Consider the following 25,686-nt stretch of genomic DNA (forward strand, 5'->3'; position numbering starts at 1 on the left):
GAAAATCGAGAAGTGTAAGATTGTGTTTGTGCGGATTTAAACCGACGTTCTGCCCCGTTTGCACGGGAGATCCTGCAGCAGCAGACATCTCCATCTAGCCGTGCGCAATAATTGAAATGGCGCATTTGGCTGCGGGCGGACTGTGAGGGCGCACAGTGAATGATGTCCAGACGTCATTTGCTTTTAATGGCCTCCAGGAAATTTGCCATTACAATTCTCACAGACATTAGAGCACGGAGAGGAGCGAGGGGGAAAGCGCCGCATGCATGAGCGCCAGATCCAGATTTTCGCTTTGCAAAAAGAAAACGCGTCCTTTTATCGCCACTTTATCAACAAGTTCCAGTGCGCCTCCTGCTTTCGCGAGAGCGAAGAGAGACTTTTACTCGTTCAGGGAAGGAAAATGTGTTGTTGCCTCTGTGAAAGAGCCTGGGGGAATGTTACATCAGACGAAATGACAATGATTAAAATCAGCCTTTCTGCCTCTCCAAAGTCTCAGGAACGGCGTGGTGACACTTGCCTGATGCGTAAACCGTTATGTGCTGAACTTTAAACACTCGCCAGCTATTTTTACTTTGTGAAAGAGCTAAGCGAGGCTAAATAATCGAGGGGAATATCGGGTTTGCATCTGTTCCAATGAGTCTGCTCGGGTTTGAGTTAATTGTCCTCTAATCCTGTGGCCCCAGAGGCGTTTGCGCAGCCTGGAGCCAGAATTCTTCTTTCGGCTCTGCTCTGATTTAGAGACGGATTATTGGCTTCCTTCTGCCCATAAGCAAAGCAGCAGATTCACCGTGGCCAAAAAAGACAGTGGCGAGGCTGATATACGCGACCGAATCAGAGTATTAAGAAATAAGAAGATCAAGAGGGGGAAGGAGAGCTCTGGTCTCCTGGAGAAGGTAAGACAGTCCTGCGCGCTTTTGCTCTCCAGCTCTGAACGCGTCCAGACAGCAGCAGCGCAGCTCGCTATAGTCGCCCCGACCCTTCGCGATCCACCTCTGACATGTTTTAATGCAGTTTGACGCGCTTTTCACTCCGGACAGGACGAGAATAGCTAGGCTGGATCGTTTATCGGATAGAAACTTGACCGAGAGCGAGCGACGCGAACCTTCATCTGGGAGCCGATTGATCGAACCGGACTCGGATCGCGATTCGGACATCTACGATGTTTGAAACGGTACCATTTCCAATTAAATCTCATCTCAATGTAGAGTAGATTATTCATGTTGATGGTGCTTTTGTGGTTCGTCGAGAATGAGCGCGACGCCGCGAAAACGCGACGCGTCCTCAAACGCGTTCACGCTTCATGTCCTGTGAGATATTTCAAGATTCTTTTCTTATTCTGTAACGTTATTAAACACCCTCTAGGCATCGAGAACCAGTGTTATTAAGATGATATATGCCTCGTACCTGAAGCTTTATCGCTGTGAGTGAGACGCCATGTTGTGAAATGATCTGAATTGAAGTTTTAACCCGTAGGGCACCGACCTGAAACCGGAGAAAGCAAGCAGGAAAAGTGTGTGTTGATTTCATTGTACGCGTAACGAACGTTTCCACAAACGTCCAAAGGAAAGCTTCCGCCATTGACTGTCGAAACAAACGTGTTTATATTTGCTTTGAGAGGTTGACAGGAAAAGCGAGGATTGGAGGAAACCCGTCTCAAAGTTTGACGTTTGTGTTTTGAACGTGGTAGCTGGTCTAAGATAGTCCAAGCTAGTAACCAGCTGCTCAAGATGGTTTTGGAACCAGCTTAGACTACCTACCTGAATGCAGCTACAAGTTTGAAGATGTATTTCCCAGCAAACACAGAACGTTTTCCAAACGTCGCTACAGTAGGTTCCCATTTGATTAGGTTTTGGGAATCAACGTTGCAAGAAGGTTGTGTATGACTACCTAATACAGGACATTCTCTGATAGTTATTTCTGGTTTATTTTTATAATCTGGGGTATTTTGAGGTCATAAACACGAGTTTGTGAGACATTTTTCTCATGATCGTGAGCATTTCTGTACTATTAAGCTTGACCATCTTGACTTTTCTTTACTCTTCTACCTGGTTCCTCCTGTTAAGAGAGAGAGAGAGAGAGAGAGAGAGAGAAGGGGCAGATCCACTGTATTCCCTCGGCATTAATATCTGGGCTTTTGGTTACAACGCCCGTAGCTATATGGAGATGAGGGATAGCTTCATATGCCAAAACGTCTTAAGTCTTTTTTCTTTCAATGGAATCTGTAATGTATCATCTTGCTTGTGTATTAAATGAACATTAGTGCTGAGGGCTTGGTGGCAACACCCTGGAAAATTCTGCCGTGCGCCTTGAGCGCATCGCCTCCAGCGCTAGAGCTGAGCGGAGCCTGGAACAACCGCCTTCTGTTTACCATGTATGGTTAAAATAACAGGCGGGCAAATGAGCCAATGCATGGAAGAACTTGTCGTTGAAATCCCTTTGAACTCCAGCTTCACAATGAAGCAGTCTTTCTTATGACAAATGGAATATGTTAAGTCGTATTTCCATGTGGCCCTGCGTGATCCGGGCATTGTGAGGTAAAGTTTTGACTTGTATAAACAAGCCTTTGGGTTTGGACAGAGTCTTTTCATTAGACAGTCTTCAAGTGAAATTCAGGAGGAAAGTGGGTTTGTGTGTGAACGCTGTTCGATTCAAGTTCGGACATTTTTGCATATCCTCAGTAAAATGCACATCAAGACAAGCCTACATTGGCGTGCATTCATTTTGCAGATGCTTTAATCCAAACCGACTGAATGCCACAATCCAAAGTTTCAAAATGGCTCTAAAAAGAGCTAGAACAGAGACGAGACCGTAAAATAATAGCGAAAGAGTCGTTTAAGGTCATGCACTGACAACTGCAATTTGCGCATTGAAATTCAAGCTAGTAGACCAGCTGGCCAAGATGGTTTGGACCCTAAATGCAACTGCAAGTTTAATATTTATTTTCCAGCAAACACAAAACGTTTCTAAAACATTAGTACAGCATGTGGTTCCCGTTTGATGTGGTCACATTTTGTGCATTTGAAAAATTCAGCATTTGTGCTCTGAGAAAGTGCATTAACATTTGTAAGTCAAATGCATCTTTGGAGATCCAGTGTTAGTGGAAGTTGAGCGACTCTCATGACTCTCACGTGAACGCGCACAATGCCCTCGTTTCCCAGATGTTCAGATTGGTTGCTGAAGTGTCGGAGGATATCACGTCTAACACATAACACGACCTTTAATTAGAAACTTTCCTTCTCTTTCCCATCCCCGCAGGCGAACACCTCACATATCTCTCTCGCTCTCCCTCTCTCTGCAGCGTTAATAAACATCCTTGTATCCTGCCCTCGGGCTGCACCAGTGAAAAGATGCAAACATACTTCATTAGAGCTGTGGCAATAATTTGTAAGCTAAATATGCGATGGGGCAGATGAGAAAACGATCTGATAAGACTCGCACAGACGTTCAAGGTGGGAGAGACGCTAAGGCACCGTGAAGGCGCATCAGCAGCATCATTTCTCCATGGCTTTCCCGTTTGTCTGCTTCCAGGAAGGGAGAAGCATGTCACGCCTGTCTCTGACCCGGTCTCCGGTCTCTCCTCTGGCCACGCAGGGGATTCCACTGCCGGCTCAGCTCACCAAAGCCAACGCGCCCGTTCACATCGATGTGGGTGGCCACATGTACACCAGCAGCCTGGCGACTCTCACCAAATACCCAGACTCACGGTAAGACCCCTGGCCTCTTGTAATGTTACATAAGAGCGTGCAATCAGAAGTTTAACTACAAAACGCCACGTTTGCGTTATTTTTGTGCACTTTGGCTTTTTTAGGGTGTGCAAATGTTTGTTTGTAGCATTTTTGCATTATGCAAACCATTCTGAATGGTCAGAATCATTCTGCTTGAAGTTTTTCTTTTTTATTAAATTGTATTATTTTGAAATTGCATAAAATGAAGTTTAAGATGCTCGTTTGTTCGTGTAGCTCTGTAAAACAAAGCAAGTTTGCATCAAATACTGAGACATTCACAAATGCATTTGCATTTTGTTTCATTTTCGTAGCATTAAATGAGAAAAATATGCTAAATAAAGTACTCTCAGATTGCATGTGATGTTGTTTGATGGAGTGTTTGATAACATACAGTGGTCTGAGTGGTTTACTCAATTAAAGCTGATTAGAGGCTAATTATCTGTTCTGATGACGTCTGACTTATCCTAAATGTGAATATGACCAGAATTCCCTGTGACTCGCTCTGTCTGATCCATAATTGTGACTTTATTAGGAGAGAGACAGAAATGTAAGCGCTGCTCTCGATGCTTTCATCATAGAGTGAGATTAAGTCTGATTTTGAACAGAGAGAGAAAAAGACTTGTTTTGATTATTTAGATCTTTTGTAAGTATTATGACTGAAACACAAAAGGAAAGTTTGTTTAGCTTGATGGGTGAATATTAGAGAGTATAATTGCAAGTCTACAGACTGCAAAATAATTGTATTGTTACTATTATATATTCTCTGTGTTGCTATTTTTATGTTTTAATTGGCAAACCAGTGGTTAATATTGGTAAGCATATTCTATTCTATTCTATTCTATTCTATTCTATTCTATTCTATTCTATTCTATTCTATTCTATTCTACTCTACTCTGCTCTACTCTATTTGTTAGTTCACTTAAGCCATACATAAAGTTATCTACATGTCATTGCTTTAGAAACATAATATTATACATGCCGAGTGTTTTTATCTGCTCAAATGCTGCAGGATCTATTCTTTTTACTAACTTTTTTTTTCATCTGTGTCTTTTAATTGATTGGTCCTTTGGTGATTTTTAGTGAACGTATGCAGTCAAGTTCACACTTTTTTTTAGTTTTTTTGCATTTTCACTAGATCTGTTGTTCTATTATTTCAAACCATACAAACTTTCACTTGAAAAGCAAATACAGTAATATTCAAAAGTTTGAGTCACAATTTCCATAAAAATATTTCGCAACACAACTGTTTTCAACATTGATAAGAATCAGAAATGTTTCTTGAGCAGCAAATCAGCATCTTAGAATGATTTCTGAAGAATCATGTGACACTGAAGACAGGAGTAATGATGCTGAAAATTCAGCTTTGATCACAGAAATAAATTATATTTGAACAGATATTCACATAAAAAGCAGTTATTTGAAACTGAAATAATATTTCATATTTTTACTCTATTTTTGATCAAATAAATGGTGAGCAGAAGAGACTTCATTCAAAAACAACAAAAAATCTTACCAACCCCAAACTTTTATGCATCTAATGCAATGGCATTCATACAAGCGTGCTTTCATTTGAGTCCACAAAAGACTGACCATCCGCACACATTAGCACCCACTTTCACTAATCACACTGACAAGTGGGAAACCCACTCATGGATGCAAGAACACACACACCAGCACAGCGACAGTTAAACAAAGCTCTCCCAGTGCTGCGCCTCAGAGGCCGAGCTGACAGCTGAGAGAGTCCAGTTAAAGAACCTTAAGTTGATGGTGTCTTTTAATAGATCGATCCCTTAATAATGCAGAGCGGGAAAAGAAACTTGCTCTATAACTAATGTGTGAACATTCATCTCCCTCCAGCTCAGTCTGCTGAAGTGACAGGACATATGAAAGTTTCATGCTCATTCTGTGGGGTCTCTCTGACAGAGATGGGTAGCATGAGGGCAGTTGTGAACAGCAGCTAATGATCGCGAGTGTGTCAAGCGTGTCGTGAAAGTTCATACTAGCATTATTGGTCATTTATGCAGAAAGTATGCATGCAAGCCAGGTCAACAAACCTGGCTTGCTTGAACAAGCACAAAAGATTTGTTTTCATTGCTCTTTTTAAATATTTTTTTTAAATACATGTTAAAATGTTGTTTTTTTGTGAATTTCAGCAGAAGATCATTTGTAAACATACTCATTTAATGCAAATGGCACAAAAAAGCATGAAACGGCAAAAAAAGCACAAAAATGCATGAAACAGATTCGCATAAAAATGATTCAACATTCAAATAAAATGTTAAAAATTATTTCAAGTAAATAAATAAATACAATTCAAAAGTGTTTCAATGCACAAAAAAAACAATATCACAAAAGGAAAAAGAAACACATGGTTTTGACTCTTTGAAGCTGAACTTGTTTACATCTGGAGTTAATATCCGTTTCATGCAATCCAGTCGCAATTATTCTGTGCTAAATTTAGGGTGTAAATGGGATCCAAAGCATTTTGTGACTCACTCATAATACATATGTGATCAGATTTGTAGACTTGCATCCTGGCCTGCCTACTCACCTGTCAGTCATTTAAATTAAGATGTATGCATTTAGCAGATGCTTTTATAAAAAGCAGCTTACAAAGAGGAATAAAAGCATTTTGTCACAGAGCAAACAATATTTATAATATAACTAGATTCGGAAGCGAGCCGAAAGAGAAAGAAAATGCAGATTTTTGCTTCTTGAATCATGTATGGCTGCAATAATGCATGCAGTCATGCATATATTGTGAAGTCTTGTGCATGTATTTGTTTAGGGCTTTTTCAATTAGGTGGTTGTGTTGCATGCATTGACACATGTAATTTGCGTTTGGTCTCAGTGTCAGATCTCTCTTCTACACGGCTGGTCCTGTTAACAGAGGAAGTGAAGACAGTCTGACAGGAAGTGTCTGTCTGAAGCCTCACACCCACTGCCGGCAGGACAGACGCAGTGTGCGACCCAAACTGAAGCAGATTTAATTTCTGTTTGTCTCATTTTGAGACACAGATTCACCGGACTGAGGGAGAATAGCATGCATTCAGGTGCTGCTGCTGATTTACTGAAAGAAAACTGACAAATAGAGAGAGAAACAGACTCCGTGTCTGAGACTGATAAGACAGAGATAGAGATACAGCTGAATAAATGCATGGCTAAAAAAAAAGTCCTCTACATTTATTTGAAAGATTAGAGAGAGAGAGAGAGAGAGAGAGATACATTTTGATTATTAATAACTTTAAACATTTTTATTTTATTGTATCTTTAATTACGTCTTCCTAAAAAAAATCAGGAAAATCATATTTTAATTATAATTTTTATTAATGTTTTTATTAGTTAATTTAGTATTCGTCTGTGTGTATATGTGTGTGCGTGTGTATGTATATATATGCATACATATATGAATTAATTTATAAAAAACATTTTTTATTTTTATGATTTAGAAATAACGTTAGGAGATTTTTTTATAATTTAAGTAAAAATATAAATATTGGTTTCAGTTAACAAAGTATAAAAATAAAAAAAGTTTAAAAATATATATTTTTGTAATATAATTTAATGTTTTTTATGATTTCAGTTTACTCTGAAATTATAAAAAAGTTACTTTTAGTAACAACTGTAAACAGTTTTGTTGTATTTTTAATTACTTAACCTGTTGAAAGGTTAAAATCAGAAGAATTATACTTTGTGGCTTCTGTAGGATGTTTATTACAGTTTTTTAATTATATTTTAAGATATTTTAGTATTTGTGTTTTTAATACAACAAACAAGTAAATAGTTTTATTATTTTTGATAGTATGTTTATGATAGCATTTATCTCTGAAAGTGAAATATAAAAAATATGATTTGTTTTTATAATCAAATTTTGTTAGTTAATTTATTTATTTATTTATTTTTAAATCAGATATTAAGTATTAAATATTACTTATTTCTAAATATGAATTACTTAAATATTACTCTTAACTGACTCCTAGCTAACTTCTTGTTTTCGGCCAAATTGTCCAAATCCAGCTTTTTCTCCAAAAAGTGAAAATGTCACCACCAGCACACTGTAAACTCAAATCCAGCTGAAGGTTGATCAAGGCCACATCTTTATTCATGTGCTAAATATTTAAACACAGATGAATCATAGGTCGAAGAAGTTTAATTTTTCAAGATTTCAAGTAGTCGAAAGTGCCTCTAATTGAAGAATCGCCTTGATACGTCAGTCGCTTTGCGTATAGTGATGCCTCGTCTCTTGCTTTCATGATCAAATTGAACCATAGTCACTGCTCTGAATGAGACTGACAACTGTATTCCCCTGCTGTGTGAACACAGCCACCGAGATTTAGAGGAAAAGGAGGATGTGGGAGAGAGTATCAGAGAAAAGAGAGAGAGAGAGAGAGAGAGACGGGTGGGGGAGTGGAGGAAGAAAAGAAAAACAGGCAGCATTTTAATTGCTTTTTAAAAAAAGTGCAGATGAAAAACAGTGTTTGCCTGGAGGGGCATGGTGAAATTCTAGCTGGAAGAATTGCAAGACCATATGAGAAAGGACGACCGCAGGCGCTACAGGGAGATGAGTATTGGTTTTTTATAAAGCATTTTGCATCGATTTCCAAAGGGGGGAAAAAGAGAGAGAGAGGAAAAACAAGAGCTTTAGAAAGTGCATAAGGTGACGACTATAGAGTAGACTTGCGTGGAAGAGTGTATGAATTACATCGTGCATTAAAGAAAGAAACAGTCTGTAAATACATGCACCTGGCAGAGCTCAGTGAACTGTGTTTGTGTTTGCAAATCACTTCCTTACACCGAGTCAATAGGCGACGTTCGACAATAAACGCCTTTATACCTCGGCTGTTGTTCATTATACAGGCTTTGACAAGCAGTCGGCCTGATTTCTTTGTGCTTATGAGAGCCGTCAGCTGATCCAGGAACTGTAGCGATGATTAAAGAGGAGATTGCATTGAGCGGCGATAGCGCTGTCGCTGGGCTAGGAACGGAAGGAAATGCTGATCGTATCAGAGTTCATAAAGAGAACTGAAGTGCATGGAGAAAGATGAAGGTATTTCCAGGTATCCAGTGTGGGAGCTGTGCCTCTGAATGAGGCATTTGTGCTGTACAATAGATTTAGCATTGAAATGTTGTGTTTTGTGCATTGAAAACGATTATGAGGTGTCAGAATCTGAAGTTTTGGAATTAGTAGATTAGTGGAAGAACGTATTAGAGACTTCTGCACTTTTAGTCTAGTGATGGACACAAACTCTGTTCCAAAACCTTGTGAGCTGCCTATATAGGGAGCATCCCAACAAATCATTGAACCTTAAAAGTGACTGTTTAGATTATTTATTTATTTATTTATTTATTATTATTGTATTCTACTAGGCAATAAAATAAGTATGAATTTTTTTATTATTTTAAAAACAAAAATTAAGACTCCTGGCTAACTTTGTGTTAAGCCAAGTTTTCCTAAATCAGCTTTTTTTTTAAGGGAAATTTTTTTTTTTTTTTTTACAAAAATGTTTTTAATGGTTTCAGTTAACACTGAATCTATACAAATTCAATTTTTTAAAAAAATTTTAAAACATTTTTTCTTATGATTTCAGAGTTAACAGACTCCTGACTAACTTGTGTTAGGCCAAGTTTTCCTAAACCAGCTTTTTCTCAAAAAGTGAAAAATAGGTCAAATGGTAGATTTGGAGAAGAGTGTATTATAATGTGAGTGTTCCAAAACCTAGTGAGATGCCTATGTAGTGAGCATCCCAATCATGGAACCTCACAAGTGACTGATTTAATTTAATTTTATTGTATTTACTGTACTCTAATAGTCATCAAAATAAATGTTTTTTTTTTTTTACTTTTTTTTTCACTTGAAATGTCCTATTGTAATAAAATAGCAAAATATCAAAGCAAATGCAGCTGAATTATGGTCCTGTTCCACTAAGGCTAGACAAACACACAGTGTCAAAATACTTTAAATATGCTTAAAAATAAAGCTCTTTATTGGCATCGATGGTTCCATGAAGAACATCTTACATCCATGGAAACTTTCCATTCCATAAAAGAGCTTATTAAAATGTTCTTCACAATAACAAAAAATGTTGCTTTTAAGATTTGATCACTGAAATATTTGCAAAATGGAGTGCTTATGTCTGTCATTCAAATAAATGACATAAGATTGTAGAAAATACGTCAAGATATTTTTTGTGGGATGTAAAGTTGTTAACTAGGAAAAGCACAGTCAACACAGTTTTATCCTCATGTTTTGTTGCACAGGAAACTTTCAACTGCAAGCAGTCTATACTAGTGTGAGCTACGGTGAAGTCTTTCCAGCACTGTATTATATATCTAACAGCAGAGAAGGACTTGAAAGGCTTTTCTCAGCCACTAAAGCCTCTTGTTTCAGAAGCAAGTGTTAATGCATTTTTGGCCGGCCACTAATAAAATAGAAATATAAATGCTAATGTTTCATGCATTTAAAGGAGGCTGGCCTCACTCCATTAACTGTGTGTGTGTGTGTGTGTGTGTGTGTTTTAATTTTCAGGATCAGCCGGCTGTTTAACGGAACCGAGCCCATCGTTCTGGACAGTTTAAAGCAGCATTACTTCATCGACAGGGACGGAGAGATTTTCCGCTATATTCTCAGTTTCCTGCGAACCTGCAAACTGCTGCTGCCGGATGACTTTAAGGTAACGGCGTTCCTCCGTTTGAAGCTTGTTCTTCAGTGGCTCTTTGGAGTAGAATGCATGTAGTGTACATATGTATTGTGCACACTCTCTTATTAAACTTAATAATAGTGTGTGAAATATCATGCAGCAAGTCATGATAAATATGTTAAAGAGTAGCATGCTGCATTGTTGTCACGTGACCTCATTGGAAGTTTTATTTTACTATTATAGTTTTATTAATATTTTAATTACATTTTTGTTTTAACATTTTCTGTTTGAATTTTTTAATTTGTTGTGTGTTTTTGTCATTTTTGTTTTAAAGTCTATATGTTTTTATTAATTTTATTTCTTATTTTGGTACGTCAAGTTAAACTCTAGATGCTATTTATTTATGCTATATTTATACTATTTATTTATTCATATTTTAAATTAGTTTTCATTTTCTGTATTATATATTTTTATTTTTATATTTTCTATATTATATTTTATAGTACATCTATTTAATATGAATGAAAATGAGAAATGGTAGCTGGTTTTAATATTTGATTTAATATTTGATTAAACGTTTATTTTATTTCAGATAACAGAAATAGCTTAATTTTAGTGAACTATAATAAACTGTAGTTAAACGAAATAAAAATGAGAAATGTTGCCTTGGAAACTACGTGAAATAAAATAAGCTTCTTCGTTTTTTTTCCAAGTAATAATTTTTTTTTTTTATGGTTTTAGTTTTAGTTCATTATAAAAACCCTGCTCATTGCATTTGATTAATTTGGCAAGTACCATTCAGTTATCATCTTGAAAATAAATAGATTATTTGGATTTTAAATAAATAATTAGCAATTTACTCCATTTTTCAATGTTAGGACGTTGTTGATGCATTGCATATTGGGACACACTATGAATTCCTCCATTTGGTCTCCATGTAATCTCATTGCCATCCAAGAGAAATTAAAGAAATATCATATGTGATTTGTATTTCCTGTAAAAGTGCTCTTGTGTATATACTTCACATACTGGCCATTAGCAGTCTTACGATGAGTTTCAAACGGGATGTATCGCTCTCCGAAGGCCACTTCGGAGTGAAAACAATCATGGCCGCCATATTGAAGTGTCGTTCCAAACCGAAGTGCTCAAAATTAGCCACTACAAAGGGCCCTTCGGAATGAAGGATTTCGAAGGGTACAACTGATGGACACTTCAGGCTCCCATGATCCTTTGCGCTAATGATAATGATAATGACACAGAAGGGCACTTCAAGAAACAGTTGTTTGGTCCCCTACACTCTTCAACCCTCTCTCTCCGGAGGGTAAACCCTTTGAAGGGATTAGGGCATAGGGATGACCCCTTCCGAATGGAACGCCGGGTTAGTTGTGCTGAATGAGAGAACTGACAGTTTATGCTAATGTCTGCTGTAGCGCTTCTTGTGGTAAAACAGAGAAATCAATGCATTACAGATGAATTTTGGGTTGCATTAATGCACAACATTCAACTTCTGTTCACATACTTGCAATAGCAGCTCTTTGAGTTTTTGTTTTAAGCGGTGAATGCTAGGACATATTGTTGGTCGTTTGATTTTTAGTCCTGGGATCAAGCTCAGCATTTTGCTACGGTTTCCGGGTTGAACGACATGTTTCCTGGAAACGGTGTGCAGCAGGGTTTGAGATACGTTTTCTCTTGTTTGGTGGGTGTGTCAAAAATGTCAGCCCAATCAGCCGCAACATGTATATAAACCACGCGGTATTAAAGAGACAGATCGCACTATAGGTCCAAGTGAAGTCACTGCAGCTCGGTATACGCAACAATTGAAGATATTAGAAGACAAGTTTGTCATAAGAGTTTTATAGTAATATAGCATATCAACATGATGATGATGAATTTGTAAGTAAATGTAATTAACATCAAAATAAATTCACAAGAGCAAGTATATTGTTTGCACATGTTTATTTAAATTAAAGGCAAAATAACTTCTTTAAGTCTGTCTAAATATCATGTAGTAATTGCAATGTATTCTGGTCCATATCCTTTTCTCAGGAAGGTGTGCTAAACACTGATTAATGTAACATAAAAATACTTATTTATATATTTTGCTATTGTATTGCGGAGTGACACTTTCATAAACTTTTCTATGCTCCTCTGATTATATAATGGTAAATATTACAATATCATAGCAGTGATCAGCAATAATGATAATACTCACAAAAAAAAAAAGGTCATATAGATCATATCTTGGAAGTAAGAAGTGGATTATCGTTCACCTGAAATGTTAGTCTTTTCATCCTGAAATGCGAGGCAAATGTTGGATCACAGTAATTAGGAACCACAGTTTCAGTCGATCGGGAGGTTCTCTTTTATTCTGGACAGCAAGGGCAGTGACTGTAACATCGAGTGTATTTTGCAGTACTAAACACGTATTTATACCGATTTCATCAGGCTCCGAAAATTCTTCAAAACAAACACAAAGAATGGCCTTCTCAGCTGCCATAGTTAAAAAACAGAAAAAAAAGCAGTCCGTTTAAAAAACGTTTTGCACCGTTTTGTCGGGGCTGAACGCAGCCCTGTTGTATTTAGTAGCTCCGCCCATAGTGCAATATTATTGGTGGAAAATCCACATAGATTTATATTAAGTATCAGATATGTTCTGATTGGCTGGGATTGTGTCACATTACACAGTTTTCATGTAGGCGTGTATCTGGACCACAAAAATGACATGAATATATATATATATTTATTACGGCTGATTTATCCTCATGAATAAACTCTACTTTTATGTCTTTTAAATCTTGATCTGGATTCACTTTTGTCTTCCTCTCTCGAGTCGGACAAAGAGCCCAGTTTAGACAGGTTTGATTTGCTGATAGTCAGACAGAAATGCAAACGGCAGCCGGCGGTGTTGTATCTGTAAGGCTTCGTGACTGCCATGGCCCGCGGTGCCGTACGTTTCGCTAAATCAGTGTGAATGTGGAGCTAAAGCCGAATATGTTTTGCATCTCTCAGTGAAAGAAAAGCATCATTTGTACCAGAGATTATCAATTGCTAAGCTGCTGGAGTAAATAAAGCATGATGCTGCTGGTGTTTGACTTTTAATGTCGTTTCTCAAAGTTTTGTGACCATTTTAATGAATGATCTTTTGATTTTAGACTAGCATGCACTGATGATTCGTTCATAATAAATCCAGTGAGTAAGACTGTAAAGATTCACTTTTGACTCCAAGGTTTGTGTCACATAGGATCTGACCTCTGCATCAGCATGTGTTTGACAAAATCAAAGAGAAATGGTCATCTCTTATATGTATTAGATGGAGACGGGGGGATATCTCTGTCTCTCTCTCTCTCTCTTTCTGTGAGATGTTGTCTTGCCGGTGGGCAACAGAATAAGATCATTATTTTGGATCACAACAGGCCTGTCGGATCGCCTGAACATGGGAATTCAGGCTGGCGAATCGTCTGTCTTTCTATCTGCTCGCTTTCTTTCTTCACCTCTCTTGTACCTGGCTCTTCGTCATGTCGGTTGCATGAGGCTCGACTATAAGAGGAGCTTTAGAGAACGAGTCCTGTTAAAAACAGAGACACGGGCACATCTTTTAATACCTCAGCGTTCCCTCCAGCGCTGATGCACCGCATGCATTTTGTCATCAGCACTGTGAAGGGCAAAAGAAAGGAAAAAAGACACGGGCAAAAAGAAAAGAGCAGCTAAATACCCACATATGGAGGTTAGAAGTATGTTCAGACCAAAGTTACATATATTCATAAACATTTTTCACCTATAATGGTCACTTACAAAGTTTTCAAACAATCAAAAATTATTTTGTAAAACTTATACTGCATGCATTTTATATTTTCTGCTTGTTTACTGCAAAAAAAAAAGTTTTTTTTTTTCAGTATTTTTGTCTTGTTTTCAAGTGCAAATATCTAATTATTCTTAAAATAAGATATTATTCATTACAAAATAATTATTTTGTATATTTGTATATGCATTGCATGCATTTTAAACTTATTAAACATATTTCTGCTGATTCAATGCAAAAAATAGTGGTTTTCCACTACAAATATCTACATTTACTTAAAAAAATCAATTGACATAAGATATTAAGTCTTGTTTTCTGAAAACAATTATCAAAATTAAATGAGTTTCAGCTTAAAAGATGAAAACATATTTACCAATGAGGTATGAAAAATAAACTTAATTCAAAAGGAAAACAATATTATTTTTCCGACACCACAGACAGATTTAGTTTCTTCTTAAATCAAGAATACTTAGATATTTGTACGGGAAAGCAAGACAAAAATACACTGTAAAAGAACAGATGCTGCTTTAAATATTTGTATTAAATTGTATTTGTAAAACACCTTCAATGTTCAAGTTCAATCTTCTATAATTTAAAAAAATTAAGTTGATTTTTTTTTTTTTGATAATTTTCAGAAATAAAAAAACATGTTGCCATGAGTTATCGATCATAAGAAAATCATTTGTTGCAGTGTTTTCTTGCTGAAATGTGCTATTTGAAACTGATTTGTCTTTTATATTAGTCAGAATTATTTTTTGTGTTTTCACATTGTTTCACAGCAGCTTTACAAAAAACAAAACATGATGTTAATGTTTATAATATCTTAATATCTTTGTGCCGTATAGTCGCATTTAGCAGATTAGAACTTGGCAATAATATAGTTGCGATATAAACAATCAAGATTTGCTGTGTAGTATATATCGCTTTATGTGAGTATACTGTATACGAAGTTAAAGTCGAGCATAATTATATATCCAAGAGCTGAGCGAGAATGTAGTTGAACACAATCACTCTGTCTGTTTCTGCAGCAAAATGCAGAGATGCTGTGTGTACCATTACTCTTGCAGTTTAGTTACCATTCAGGCTGTGTGCACTTCATGACTGTTCATATCAATCTTTATGCAGATTACTCTGCAGACGTTCCACACAAAGCCGTATCCTCAGTTGAACTTCAACATTTTCCTCCCTCATCCACACCTCGGCTCCTCCCGCTCCGTGAAGGAGAGTGGAGGAAGAATAGTACCATCTGGACTTGTGGGAAATTAAGGGAAAACTGAAAGGGGCAAAAAAAACCCTGGCAAGACATCCCCGAGAGGAAGAGAGCGAGCGTTTGGTAGTCTGCTGTTGTCTGCCTGGATAAAGAAACGCTGAAGCCTGGAGGTCCGTCACTGACGGGCTCCAACGAGCACATGAGATCCTGCCAAACGTCTTGACTGTTGCCCCGCGGGCAGAGCTGATACCCCTCTGAGCAAAACATGCCACCCTGCACCCCAAATGCTGCTTTTTAAAGATTCATTCACTTATTGGCTTTTATTTATGTATTTATTTGTTTTGGTGCTTTATTAGCAGCTTTTGCAGTAAAAGCATCAAAATCGCTCATTAAATATTAAATGTCGGCGTGCAACTTTCCTGCAGTTTTGCGCGGGGAAACACCACGCTTATTTTATTTAGAAAGTGTAAACATGTATACATGGAGGGAAAAAAATAGCAATATCCACGTATGGAGGTTAGAAACGTGTGTTATATACATTAATAATATTTTTCCATTATAATGTCCACTTACAATGTTTTCAAACAATCTAAAATAATTTTTAACTTATTGCATGTATTTTAAACATTTTCATTGCAAAAAAATAAAAGTGATAATATATACATACAATATTGTATAATGGAAAATAAGACAAATAGTGTGGAGGAATGAATATATATATATATATATATATATATATATATATATATATATATATATTATTTTCCAGTATAAATTCCTAAACATTCTTAAACCAAGATGCATTTACTTAAAAAGTAAAACGACATATATTAATAATTTTGTTTTCTGAAAAAGTATCAAAATTAAGAAAAGGGTAAACATCTTGTATATATTTATTGTCCATTAAAAAGACAGTTCATTATTCATTAAAAAATTATTATTTTTAACATAAAACTGTAGGGTTTGAATGCATTTGGTGTGTGTGTGTGTGTATATATATATATATATATATAGTGGCAGGGTGGAAGGAACACGTTATATATATATATATATATAAAGTTCATTTTTTTGGGATGTGGCCTAAATCTGTTATATCTTCAGTCTTTATTGGTTTAAGTAAGTCAAGCGAACTGTTTTGAGGATTATGCTTAAAACACAAAAACTATTTATAAGTTTTAAAACAATATATATTAATATACAAGATTAAAATTAAAAAATATATTAATGTACAAGATTAGTATGTGTGTGTATATATATATATATATATATATATATATATATATATATATATATATATATATATATATTACACTTCCATTCAAAACTTTAGTCTTGTAAGATTTTTTAAAAAGTGTTAAAAGAAGACTCTTCTGTTCAAGGCTGCATTTATTTGATTCAAAATACAGTAAAAACTGTGAAATATTATTACAATTTAAAATAACGGTTTTCTATGTGAATATCTGTTAAAAATAAATTTATTTCTGTGATCTGCAGCTGTATTTTCAGCATCATTACTCCAGTCTTCAGTGTCACATGATCTTCAGAAATCATTCTAATATACTGATTTACTGCTCAAGAAACATTTCTGATTATTATCAATGTTTAAAACAGCTGTGCTGCTTCATATTTTTGTGGAAACTGTGCTACATTTGTATTTTTCAGGATTTGATTTGAACTTTGATGAATAGAAAGTTCAAAAGAACAGCATTTATTTGAAATACAAACCAACATTTTAAATGTCTTTACTGACACTTTTGATCAATTTAATACATCCTTGCTGAACAAAAGGATTAATTTCTTAAAAAAATGTAATAAAATCTTACTGACTCCAAACATTTGAATGGTATTGTGTATAATAAATAAATAAATGATAGATGCATATTCCTCATGTGTCTTTCTGTCTGTCCAGGACTTCAATCTCCTGTACGAGGAGGCGCGTTATTACCAGCTGATGCCCATGATCAAGGAGCTGGAGCGGTGGAAGCAGGAGCGGGAGCAGAGGCGTCTGGCGCAGCCCTGCGACTGCCTGGTGGTCCGCGTGACCCCTGACCTCGGCGAGCGGATTGCTCTCAGCGGGGAGAAGGTGCTGATCGAGGAGATCTTCCCCGAGACCGGTGACGTCATGTGTAACTCGGTCAACGCTGGCTGGAACCAGGACCCGACCCACGTCATCCGCTTCCCCCTGAACGGCTACTGCAGACTCAACTCGGTGCAGGTAATGCCATGTGCTGCTCTTATCTGTCTGAGACATTAGCTCGCTTTATTCCTGCATGTTTAACATCACGCCGTCACGTTTCATCTGCTCAGTGGAGGCGTTTGTTTAATGTGGGCGGTGTTTAGAAAACCTGAAATAAATAATAGTTTCTCATACTGTCTAAATGTTTAGCAACTTGATTATTAAACTATAGTTCAGTATTTATACATATATATATATTTTAACAGTCTGTAAAAACTGCTAAAATGTAAAACCATTAGCATCCATATCTAGACAGCATTTGTTGGCATCACTGATTTAGTCCTGACATGAAAGCTGATCTATATAGTGTGAAACAAAATATCATTTAATCAAAATATAGCACTGCGTTACTGTAGATAGTGTTCAGATGTTGATTTTATATAATAAAAAAATACAGTAAAAATGTGAAATATTATTACAATGTAAAATAACTGTTTTCTATGTGAATGTACGTTAAAATGTAATTTATTCCTGTGATCAAAGCTGTATTTTCAGCATCATTACTCCAGTCTTCAGTGTCACATGATCTTCAGAAATCATTCTAATATACTGATTTACTGCTCAACAAACATTTTTAATTATTGTCAATGTTGAAATAAAACATGATACATTTTATTTTTCAGGATTCTTTGATGAATAGAAAGTTCAAAAGAACAGCATTTATTTGAAATAGACATGATTTGTAATATTATAAATGTCTTTACTGCCAGTTTTTGAGCAATGCAATGTATACTTGCCAAATAAAAGTATTAATTTATCTCATAAATAAATAAAATAAAGACAAAAAAAGAAGGTAAAAATACAAAATACATGCACAAAACAGCACTTTCCATATGGCGGGGGAGGGGGTGGGCATCTGGCCAAAATATATGTTTAATATATGTTAAATATTTGTTGTATATTGTGAACTATTTAAAGCATCTCTGCTGAAATGGTAATAATTTTTCAAATAAAATTTTGAACAGTACTGTATTTTGCATGCATGGTTAAGACAATCCCAGAATGCATTGCTGTTCAGACAATTTTGACTATTTACCAAATATTTGTTTGTGCATGATGCATTTTTGAGCTGATTAGAGTATCATATAATTAACTTTGCAGCATGTTATTATCAGACTATTGGACTGAGAGTGTTAGTTGGGTTTCATGTGAGTAGTGGAGTTGTCAACTTTTGTCTTGCTTTGATTTCTGTGTCTGTCTTTGATTGATAAAACATCTGAAAACATCTCTAAAAGGTGACATAGTTTGAGCTGATGGTGTATTAATGAAATCAAGGCTCAACCTGTATTTCACACACTCACACACACACACACACACACACACACCTGTCCGCACCTCCACAGCGCCCCCTCAGGGTGGGGCAAAGCACACAACAAAACGCCTTTTCATGTACAGCCGTATTTTTTCACTCCCTCAAAAACAAAACGCAAGAGCGAGAAGAAAAGAGAGGCTAGAAAATGAAATGCATAATTTACACGTTTCTCCTTTTTAAGACACAGAGCTTCCCTTTTAAAAAAGACTCCAACGTAACAACGCCCAGAGCGGTTGAAATACACGTATTGCATTTTTTAATACCATACTTACACTTTCTCAAACAGCCTCAACCCCTTTATGCTTCTTTTATAGATTTCTAAATGGCTTGCAATATAATTAATTGGCTGCATCAACTAACACAACATTTTCTTTCTGCGTTTCCAGTAAGAGCGTGTCCCCTTCTGTCTGCCCTCTGTTTGCTCGCTCGAGCTCTATTTCTTTTCTAAAACAAGTGGATTTGTGAAGCGATGTTTCCGACAGCAGCTCATTTATCTGTTGCTGAAGCTGGTAACTTTAACATGCATCTCTTTGAAAAGGCCATGAGAGAGACTCACTGTTGCTCAGTTAAAGATGCATAAACAAAACATAAGCACACAAACAATGAGTAAAACACTCTGTTTTTGATTTGATTGAACTGTTTTACTTCTAAGTATACTGATAATCAACATTTCTCTAACACTCGTCCACCGTATTGAATCATTTGGGTCTGTTTACAATGCATTCTGGTTGCTTTAGTGATGAAGGATGCATGTCATGCTGATTTAGATTTTGGTGAAATGAGATTCATGCTGTCTGTGTTTTGAAACCGCCCTCATATCTGGAATGTAGTGCTGATGTCTTAAAAGTGCTATCTATTTAGGCAGCTCACTTTATCACTTAATGCATTGCAAAATCATTTTCATCATTAGTATTTTTGCCTTATTTTCCAGTAAAAAAAAAGAAAAAAATATTTTTCAACAAAAACAGTTTGCATAAGGATTGCTTGTTTTAAGCATAAAATGTATTATGCTGGTAAAAATTGTAGGATTAAAATTAGAAAAAATGGCAGTACCCTGTAAAAAAAAAGTTTTTTTTAAATTTGTAAATAAAACATTTGTCTTTCTACGTCAAAATATCAGGTTTAATTCAGTGAGTTACTTGCCATTTTTTGTAATTATTTGTAATTATTTTACCATCAACTTCTGAGTAAAAATGGCATTTAAATCCTTTTAATCGGTGTTATGTACAAAAATAAATATTAATAATTCATTATTTTATGATCATTGAGAGTCATATTTTGAATTTTTTTATATTTTAATGTTTATGTCTACTTTTTTATTGTTATTTCAGGTTTAGTTTTAAGTTTTAAGTTATTTTAGTACATCAAATTAAACTAAATTAAAGTGAAAAATGTTGCCTTTGCAAATACCTGAATAAAAAGTTTCTTATTTTATTAGTTAATGTTTAATTTACTACAAATTGTTTTTTTTAGTTTCAGTTTTAGTTGACTGTTATAACCCTGAAGTCTTATTTCTGTTCTTACAATTTTACTTTTCAAGTCAACGTGTTTTGATTTTAGGATTATGAAGAAAAAATGTTTTTTGTAGTGTGCTTCTCTAATTCTCTAATTGCATCGGTGACCTTGTGACCTCTAGAGCGAGTGTTGCTTCACTTTAGTCTTTTTAGACGGGCAGCACGCGGGCAGCCTGGTTGGGTGGATGCAGATGGAAAGGGTGTTTTCTTTTTACTGAAATGGTTTTGAACACAACACTCCTGTCGGTTGACTCATTATCGTGTGAAGGATACAGTAATCCTGTCTCACTGTACGACACAATACAGCTCTGATCTGGGTACTGCCTGGAAACATCGCTGCAGGCCACTAACCAGCCACACCTCACCTCAGACAGACAGAGGACAGAGCTCATTAAGAGAGTTAAACGAGTTTGTGTGCTTCGTTTTAACTGTCTGGCTTTTGTCTACATTAAATATGACCAAATGTCCTCAAAAGGCTCAGAACACCCTTGTGAAAAACAAGTAGCAGACTTTTAAACAGAATAGATGTTGTGGAAAGTTCAAACTAACTGAATGTTTTTGCACAATTAATTGCATGTTAGTTGCAAACAAACAAAAATTATTAATTGCAATTAGTTGCAAAGAGTGCTTTTTAGTGAAGCAGGATTTATAGTTTGAATTATGGTTGAAAGCAATGGCGTTCACAGACATTTGTAGTGATAATGTTGCGATTTAGTGCATTTCTGGTATATTAACTGGTATATTAATGCATTAACACTGCAGTTAAAATTATTAACGGTGCTTTAGATGTACTTTAGTGTTAGTCATCACATCAAAATAAGTGTACTTCTTTAAAGCATGACAAAAGATTATTATATATAATGATTTAAAATATACTTCCAAATGTTTTTAATTTGACATTTGTTATAAAGCAGGGTTATTACACTTAACTAAAACTAAAACTAAATTTAGAACCATAAAGTTACTTTTAAAATCAAATTTAAAAAATAATTCAGTTACCAAATGCAATATTTCTGATAACTAAAATGTAGTCATGTATAAACGAAAAAACTAAAACTATGCTAAAAATGACAAAAACACTTAAAAAAAATCACAAAGCTTTAACTAAAATTTTAATCAAAATATAAAAATAAAAACTGAAACAAAATGTAAATAAAAAATAGGAGCATCTCAATTATACTAAAATAAGACTGTTACGAACTGCACTTTTTTTACTAGTGTACTTAAGAAACCACTTAAGTAGCCTTTTGTTTCATTAATATTATATTATCTGCAAGTCCAGGTTTTTTGGAAAATATACTAAAATATACTTTTAAGATTTGAAGTAAACTACAAGTACCCATTCAGTACAGTTAAGCACACACTAGCTTTATTGTGGCAAGTTTTGCTGTTTTTGCACTATGCTAACTGGTAAAGTTTAGCTTCGGTTTTTAGAAGTGGACTCGTTTAGCTTGAAAACGTGAGAGAAGAAGCTAATAAACCAGCAGAGAGTGAAAAATCACAGCAGATGAGTGACACGTCTGGAACTTAAGAACAAGTGAAAGCACCTGCGCTGAGAGAGAGAGAGAGAGAGAGAGAGAGAGATTGATGGAGTCTGGACGCTGAGAGAGAGAGAGAGGACAACAGACCACGCACATGAACTGCTTCAGAGAGGAGAAACATTTAGCCAACACACACACACACACACACACACACACTCACTCACATGCTCATAGTGTCCCAAACCTGAAGCTGTCTGGCTCCGTCCATATCTCACAGTGATGGAGGACTGGGATCAACACAGACACTGGTGAACCTCCATCAAACTGACAGACGTGCCACAGATACACGACACAGAGCCGTTCACACACACACACACACACACACAGGTTTGTTCATACTGCAGTTAAATACGACGTCACTCGTCTACTGAATGTTTAATCTGATTCTGTTGTTATTTATGAGAATGACAGACTGATTCTCCTGAAGTTACTGCTGAAAACAACCATATTAAATCACCAAAGCACGTCTCCGGTCACTTATTTGTCTTCCATCAAAATGAGCTGCACTAAACGTGTAAAACCGTTAGCATCCATGTTTCTTATTGATGCCAAATCATGCACACAAATGCACTACCGCTCAAAAGTTTGGGGTCGGTAAGACTTTTCAATGTTTTTGAAAGAAGACTCTTCTGCTCGCTAAGGCCTTATTTGATTAAAAATAGTTAAATATTATTGTGATTCAAAATAAGTGTTTTCTGTGTGAATATGTGTTAAACTGTAATTTATTTCTGTATTTTCAGCATCATTACTCCAGTCTTCAGTGTCATGATCTTCAGAAATCATTCTAACATTTGCTGCTCAAGAAACATTTCTGATTATCATCACAATATTTTGCACAATATTTTGGTGGAAACCCGTGATGCATTTTATTTTTCAAGATCCTTTGATGAATAGAAAGTTCATAAAAGAGCATTTATTTGAAATAGAAATCAGTAGCATTGTCTTTACGGCCACTTTTGATCAATTTAATGTGTCCTTTCTGTTAAAAAGTATTAATTTCTTTAAAAAAATATCTTACTGACCCCAAACTTTTGAATGGTAGTGTGCAGATCATTGACTTTAATTTATTAATTTATTTAGCAGACACTTATAAACGATCATATATTCTGCACCTGACCTAAACCATGTGGCATTTTCTAATTGACATTGAATTTTGGTTCATTCATCAAACTCTACCAGTTTTTAACAAGTTTTTAACATTTTCAAAATGTTGCCTTCCCAGGTATAATGAAATAAGTATAAAGAATCATCTCTGTCCGATTTTCCAGGACGAGTGTGTGTGTGTGTGTGTGTTTCTCACCTGTCCTGATCTCGTCAGAGTCTGTCAGGGAGACAAACGTCTGTTCTCGATTGTCTTTGCCAGGAGTCAGACTCACGTGACGCTCCTGTGAGAGATTCCTGGTTCCCGTCGTGAATCTGATTTCTTTTTTTGTGTGATTTGGACTGAATGGAGGCTGCTGTGAACCCGAGCAGGTTCAGATGATTGAGGTTGATGTCAGGCTTGTTTTTGAGCTTCAGATGTCAGTTTGTTTGGTTGGTGTGAAAGCAGGTTTCCAGACTCACGTGAGTCCATCAGAGAATCTGATCCAGGGAGCATCCGTTTACAGTGAATATGAATATGAATATGAATGCATCTATACATACTGAACTAAATTGAATGCTGTTCTTTTGAACTTTCCATTCATCTGTGAATCCTGAAAAATAAAATGTATCAGTTTTTATGTGGCAGCTCAAAAAAATATTGTGCAGCAAAACCGTTTTAAACATTATAATAATCAGAAATGTTTCTTGATCAGTAAATCAGTATATTTGAATGATTTCTGAAGATCATGTGACACTGAAGACTGGATAATGATGCTGAAAATACAGCTTTGATCACAGAAATAAATTACATTTGAACACATATTCACATAGAAAACAGCTATTTTAAATTGTAATAATGTTTTGGATTTTTACTGTATTCTTGAAGGAAATATTTTGGATTGACAGTGAGTGTTGTGTGTGTGTTTCAGGTGTTGGAGCGTCTCTTCCAGAAGGGTTTCAGCGTGGCTGCGTCCTGCGGCGGCGGCGTGGACTCGTCTCAGTTCAGCGAGTATGTTCTGTGTCGCGAGGACAGGAGGAGTCAGTCCACAAACACGCCCATCAGGATAAAGCAGGAGCCGCTGGACTAGAGACACGCGCTCAGGCCCTCGGCCCCTCGACACACACACACACACACACACACACACTCAACGTTTATATGGGGAATGTAATCAAACTGCACCAGAAACCCAAAGAACTCCAGCAGGATCTGAGTCCCGCCCTGTTCCACCCACATCACCAATCAGAGGATGTCCTCACGCATACGGAACGCAGGCTCCGCCCCTCTGCCGGTGCAGTGTGTGTGTCATTATCTCGTGATGATTGTGGCGCGGTGCTCACGAACAAAAAAAAAATAAATGCCATCGTCAGGGGCCGGGGCCCCAATTTTTTTGGGGATTGTTTTTCATTTCATTCTTATTGTTTCTAAAGACATTTTTCACTCCTTATAGCACCATGTTGTATGCGGTTAGCAGTACTAGGCTGGAGTTTTGTGTTTATTTCTTTTGTTACATGAAGGATGATGGGAGTGGTGATCTGAAGGCATTACGTTTGAGAGACTTTCCTGGCAGGAAAACGCTATTACGCCCTCGGGCTGCATGGCCGAGCAGTCTGGGCTTTAATGCGTTCGCTGCTGAAGGTTTCTTTGTTTAAAGGAGCTGCAAGCAAACGTGGCTATTTCTGAAGCCAGAGCATTAAGCATATCGTTAAACATCTGAAATTTTTATAAGCTCTCCGATGCTTGAATCAAATGAGTTCTGAACTATACGGTACCTATACAAAGAGTCGTGTGTGTCAAGAACAAAATGTAAGGAGCTCGAGGCAAAACATGGGCAGATGAAGACGTATGAGTGTGTGTGTACCGTACGTTTGCACTTAAATGCGTCATGAAAACAAGCCACCCGCGTGTTTAAAGATTCAGTGGAAATAGACTCGAGTTGGAGCGCGCTGACAGAATGAGGGTACTAACTATGATGCATTAATTTTTAAACCATCTTTGCGAATGAATAATTGTTATTCATCAGCCCAGTTTTAGTTTGAAGTTGTCCGTTTTCTATTTTGATGTCAAGATGCTGAGTAAACGGTGGATACGTTGTGAAAAAGGTGCTTGATTTGATCAGATGTGTGTGTGATGAATGTGTCCAAACACAGAGAACTAACATTCCAGACACGTATTGTGGAAAAAAATATTGTTTGCAAATATAAATCTTTTGCCATAAATTTTATGTAAAAAATTCAAACTGTTCCCTCAAAGTCCGTTTTTAAATGCATTATTTAGCCTACTAGCTTTAACCCTTCTATTGGCTGAACATTTAAAAAATTATCATATATATATATATATATATATATATATATTTAAATTAAATAAAAAAAATATATATTTTTATGCATTTTGTTGTATTTCATTCATTACGTTTAGCTATTTGATTCTTTCAAATTAAATTCTAATATTCATCATCCAAAAATCATGTTTTATTTTATTACCCAATTGTTACCACTGTAATTTTAGTGTGGTTTTAATAATATTTTGAATTAGTTTTATTTGTATATTTTCTGTTTTAATTGTTCTAATTTTGTTGTGTTTTTGTTTCATTCATTTTTATTTCAGTTTTACTTTATTTTAGTACATCA

General features: G+C 36.0%; 1 protein-coding gene across 3 annotated transcripts; it reads left to right on the forward strand.

The window, feature by feature from the left end:
• Positions 1 to 228: 228 nt before the first annotated feature.
• kctd15b (potassium channel tetramerization domain containing 15b) lies at positions 229 to 25,184 on the forward strand (the record flags this gene model as incomplete). Of its 3 annotated transcripts, none has more annotated exons than XM_079374078.1 (5): positions 229 to 893; positions 3,529 to 3,704; positions 10,252 to 10,396; positions 17,282 to 17,587; positions 23,988 to 25,184. In XM_079374078.1, 4 exons carry the CDS (start codon positions 3,541 to 3,543, stop codon positions 24,144 to 24,146), a joined length of 774 nt encoding a protein of 257 aa, XP_079230204.1. In that variant the 3' UTR covers positions 24,147 to 25,184. The 3 variants fall into 3 exon arrangements, with proteins under 3 accessions (XP_079230204.1, XP_079230203.1, XP_079230202.1); XM_079374077.1 differs by having other exon boundaries at positions 879 to 1,171; positions 23,988 to 24,397; XM_079374076.1 differs by lacking the exon at positions 229 to 893 and having other exon boundaries at positions 3,502 to 3,704; positions 23,988 to 24,397.
• Between the last annotated feature and the right edge of the window lie 502 nt (positions 25,185 to 25,686).

The sequence above is a fragment of the Barbus barbus genome (assembly GCF_936440315.1).
Source record: "Barbus barbus genome assembly, chromosome: 23".
NCBI lineage: Eukaryota > Metazoa > Chordata > Actinopteri > Cypriniformes > Cyprinidae > Barbus > Barbus barbus.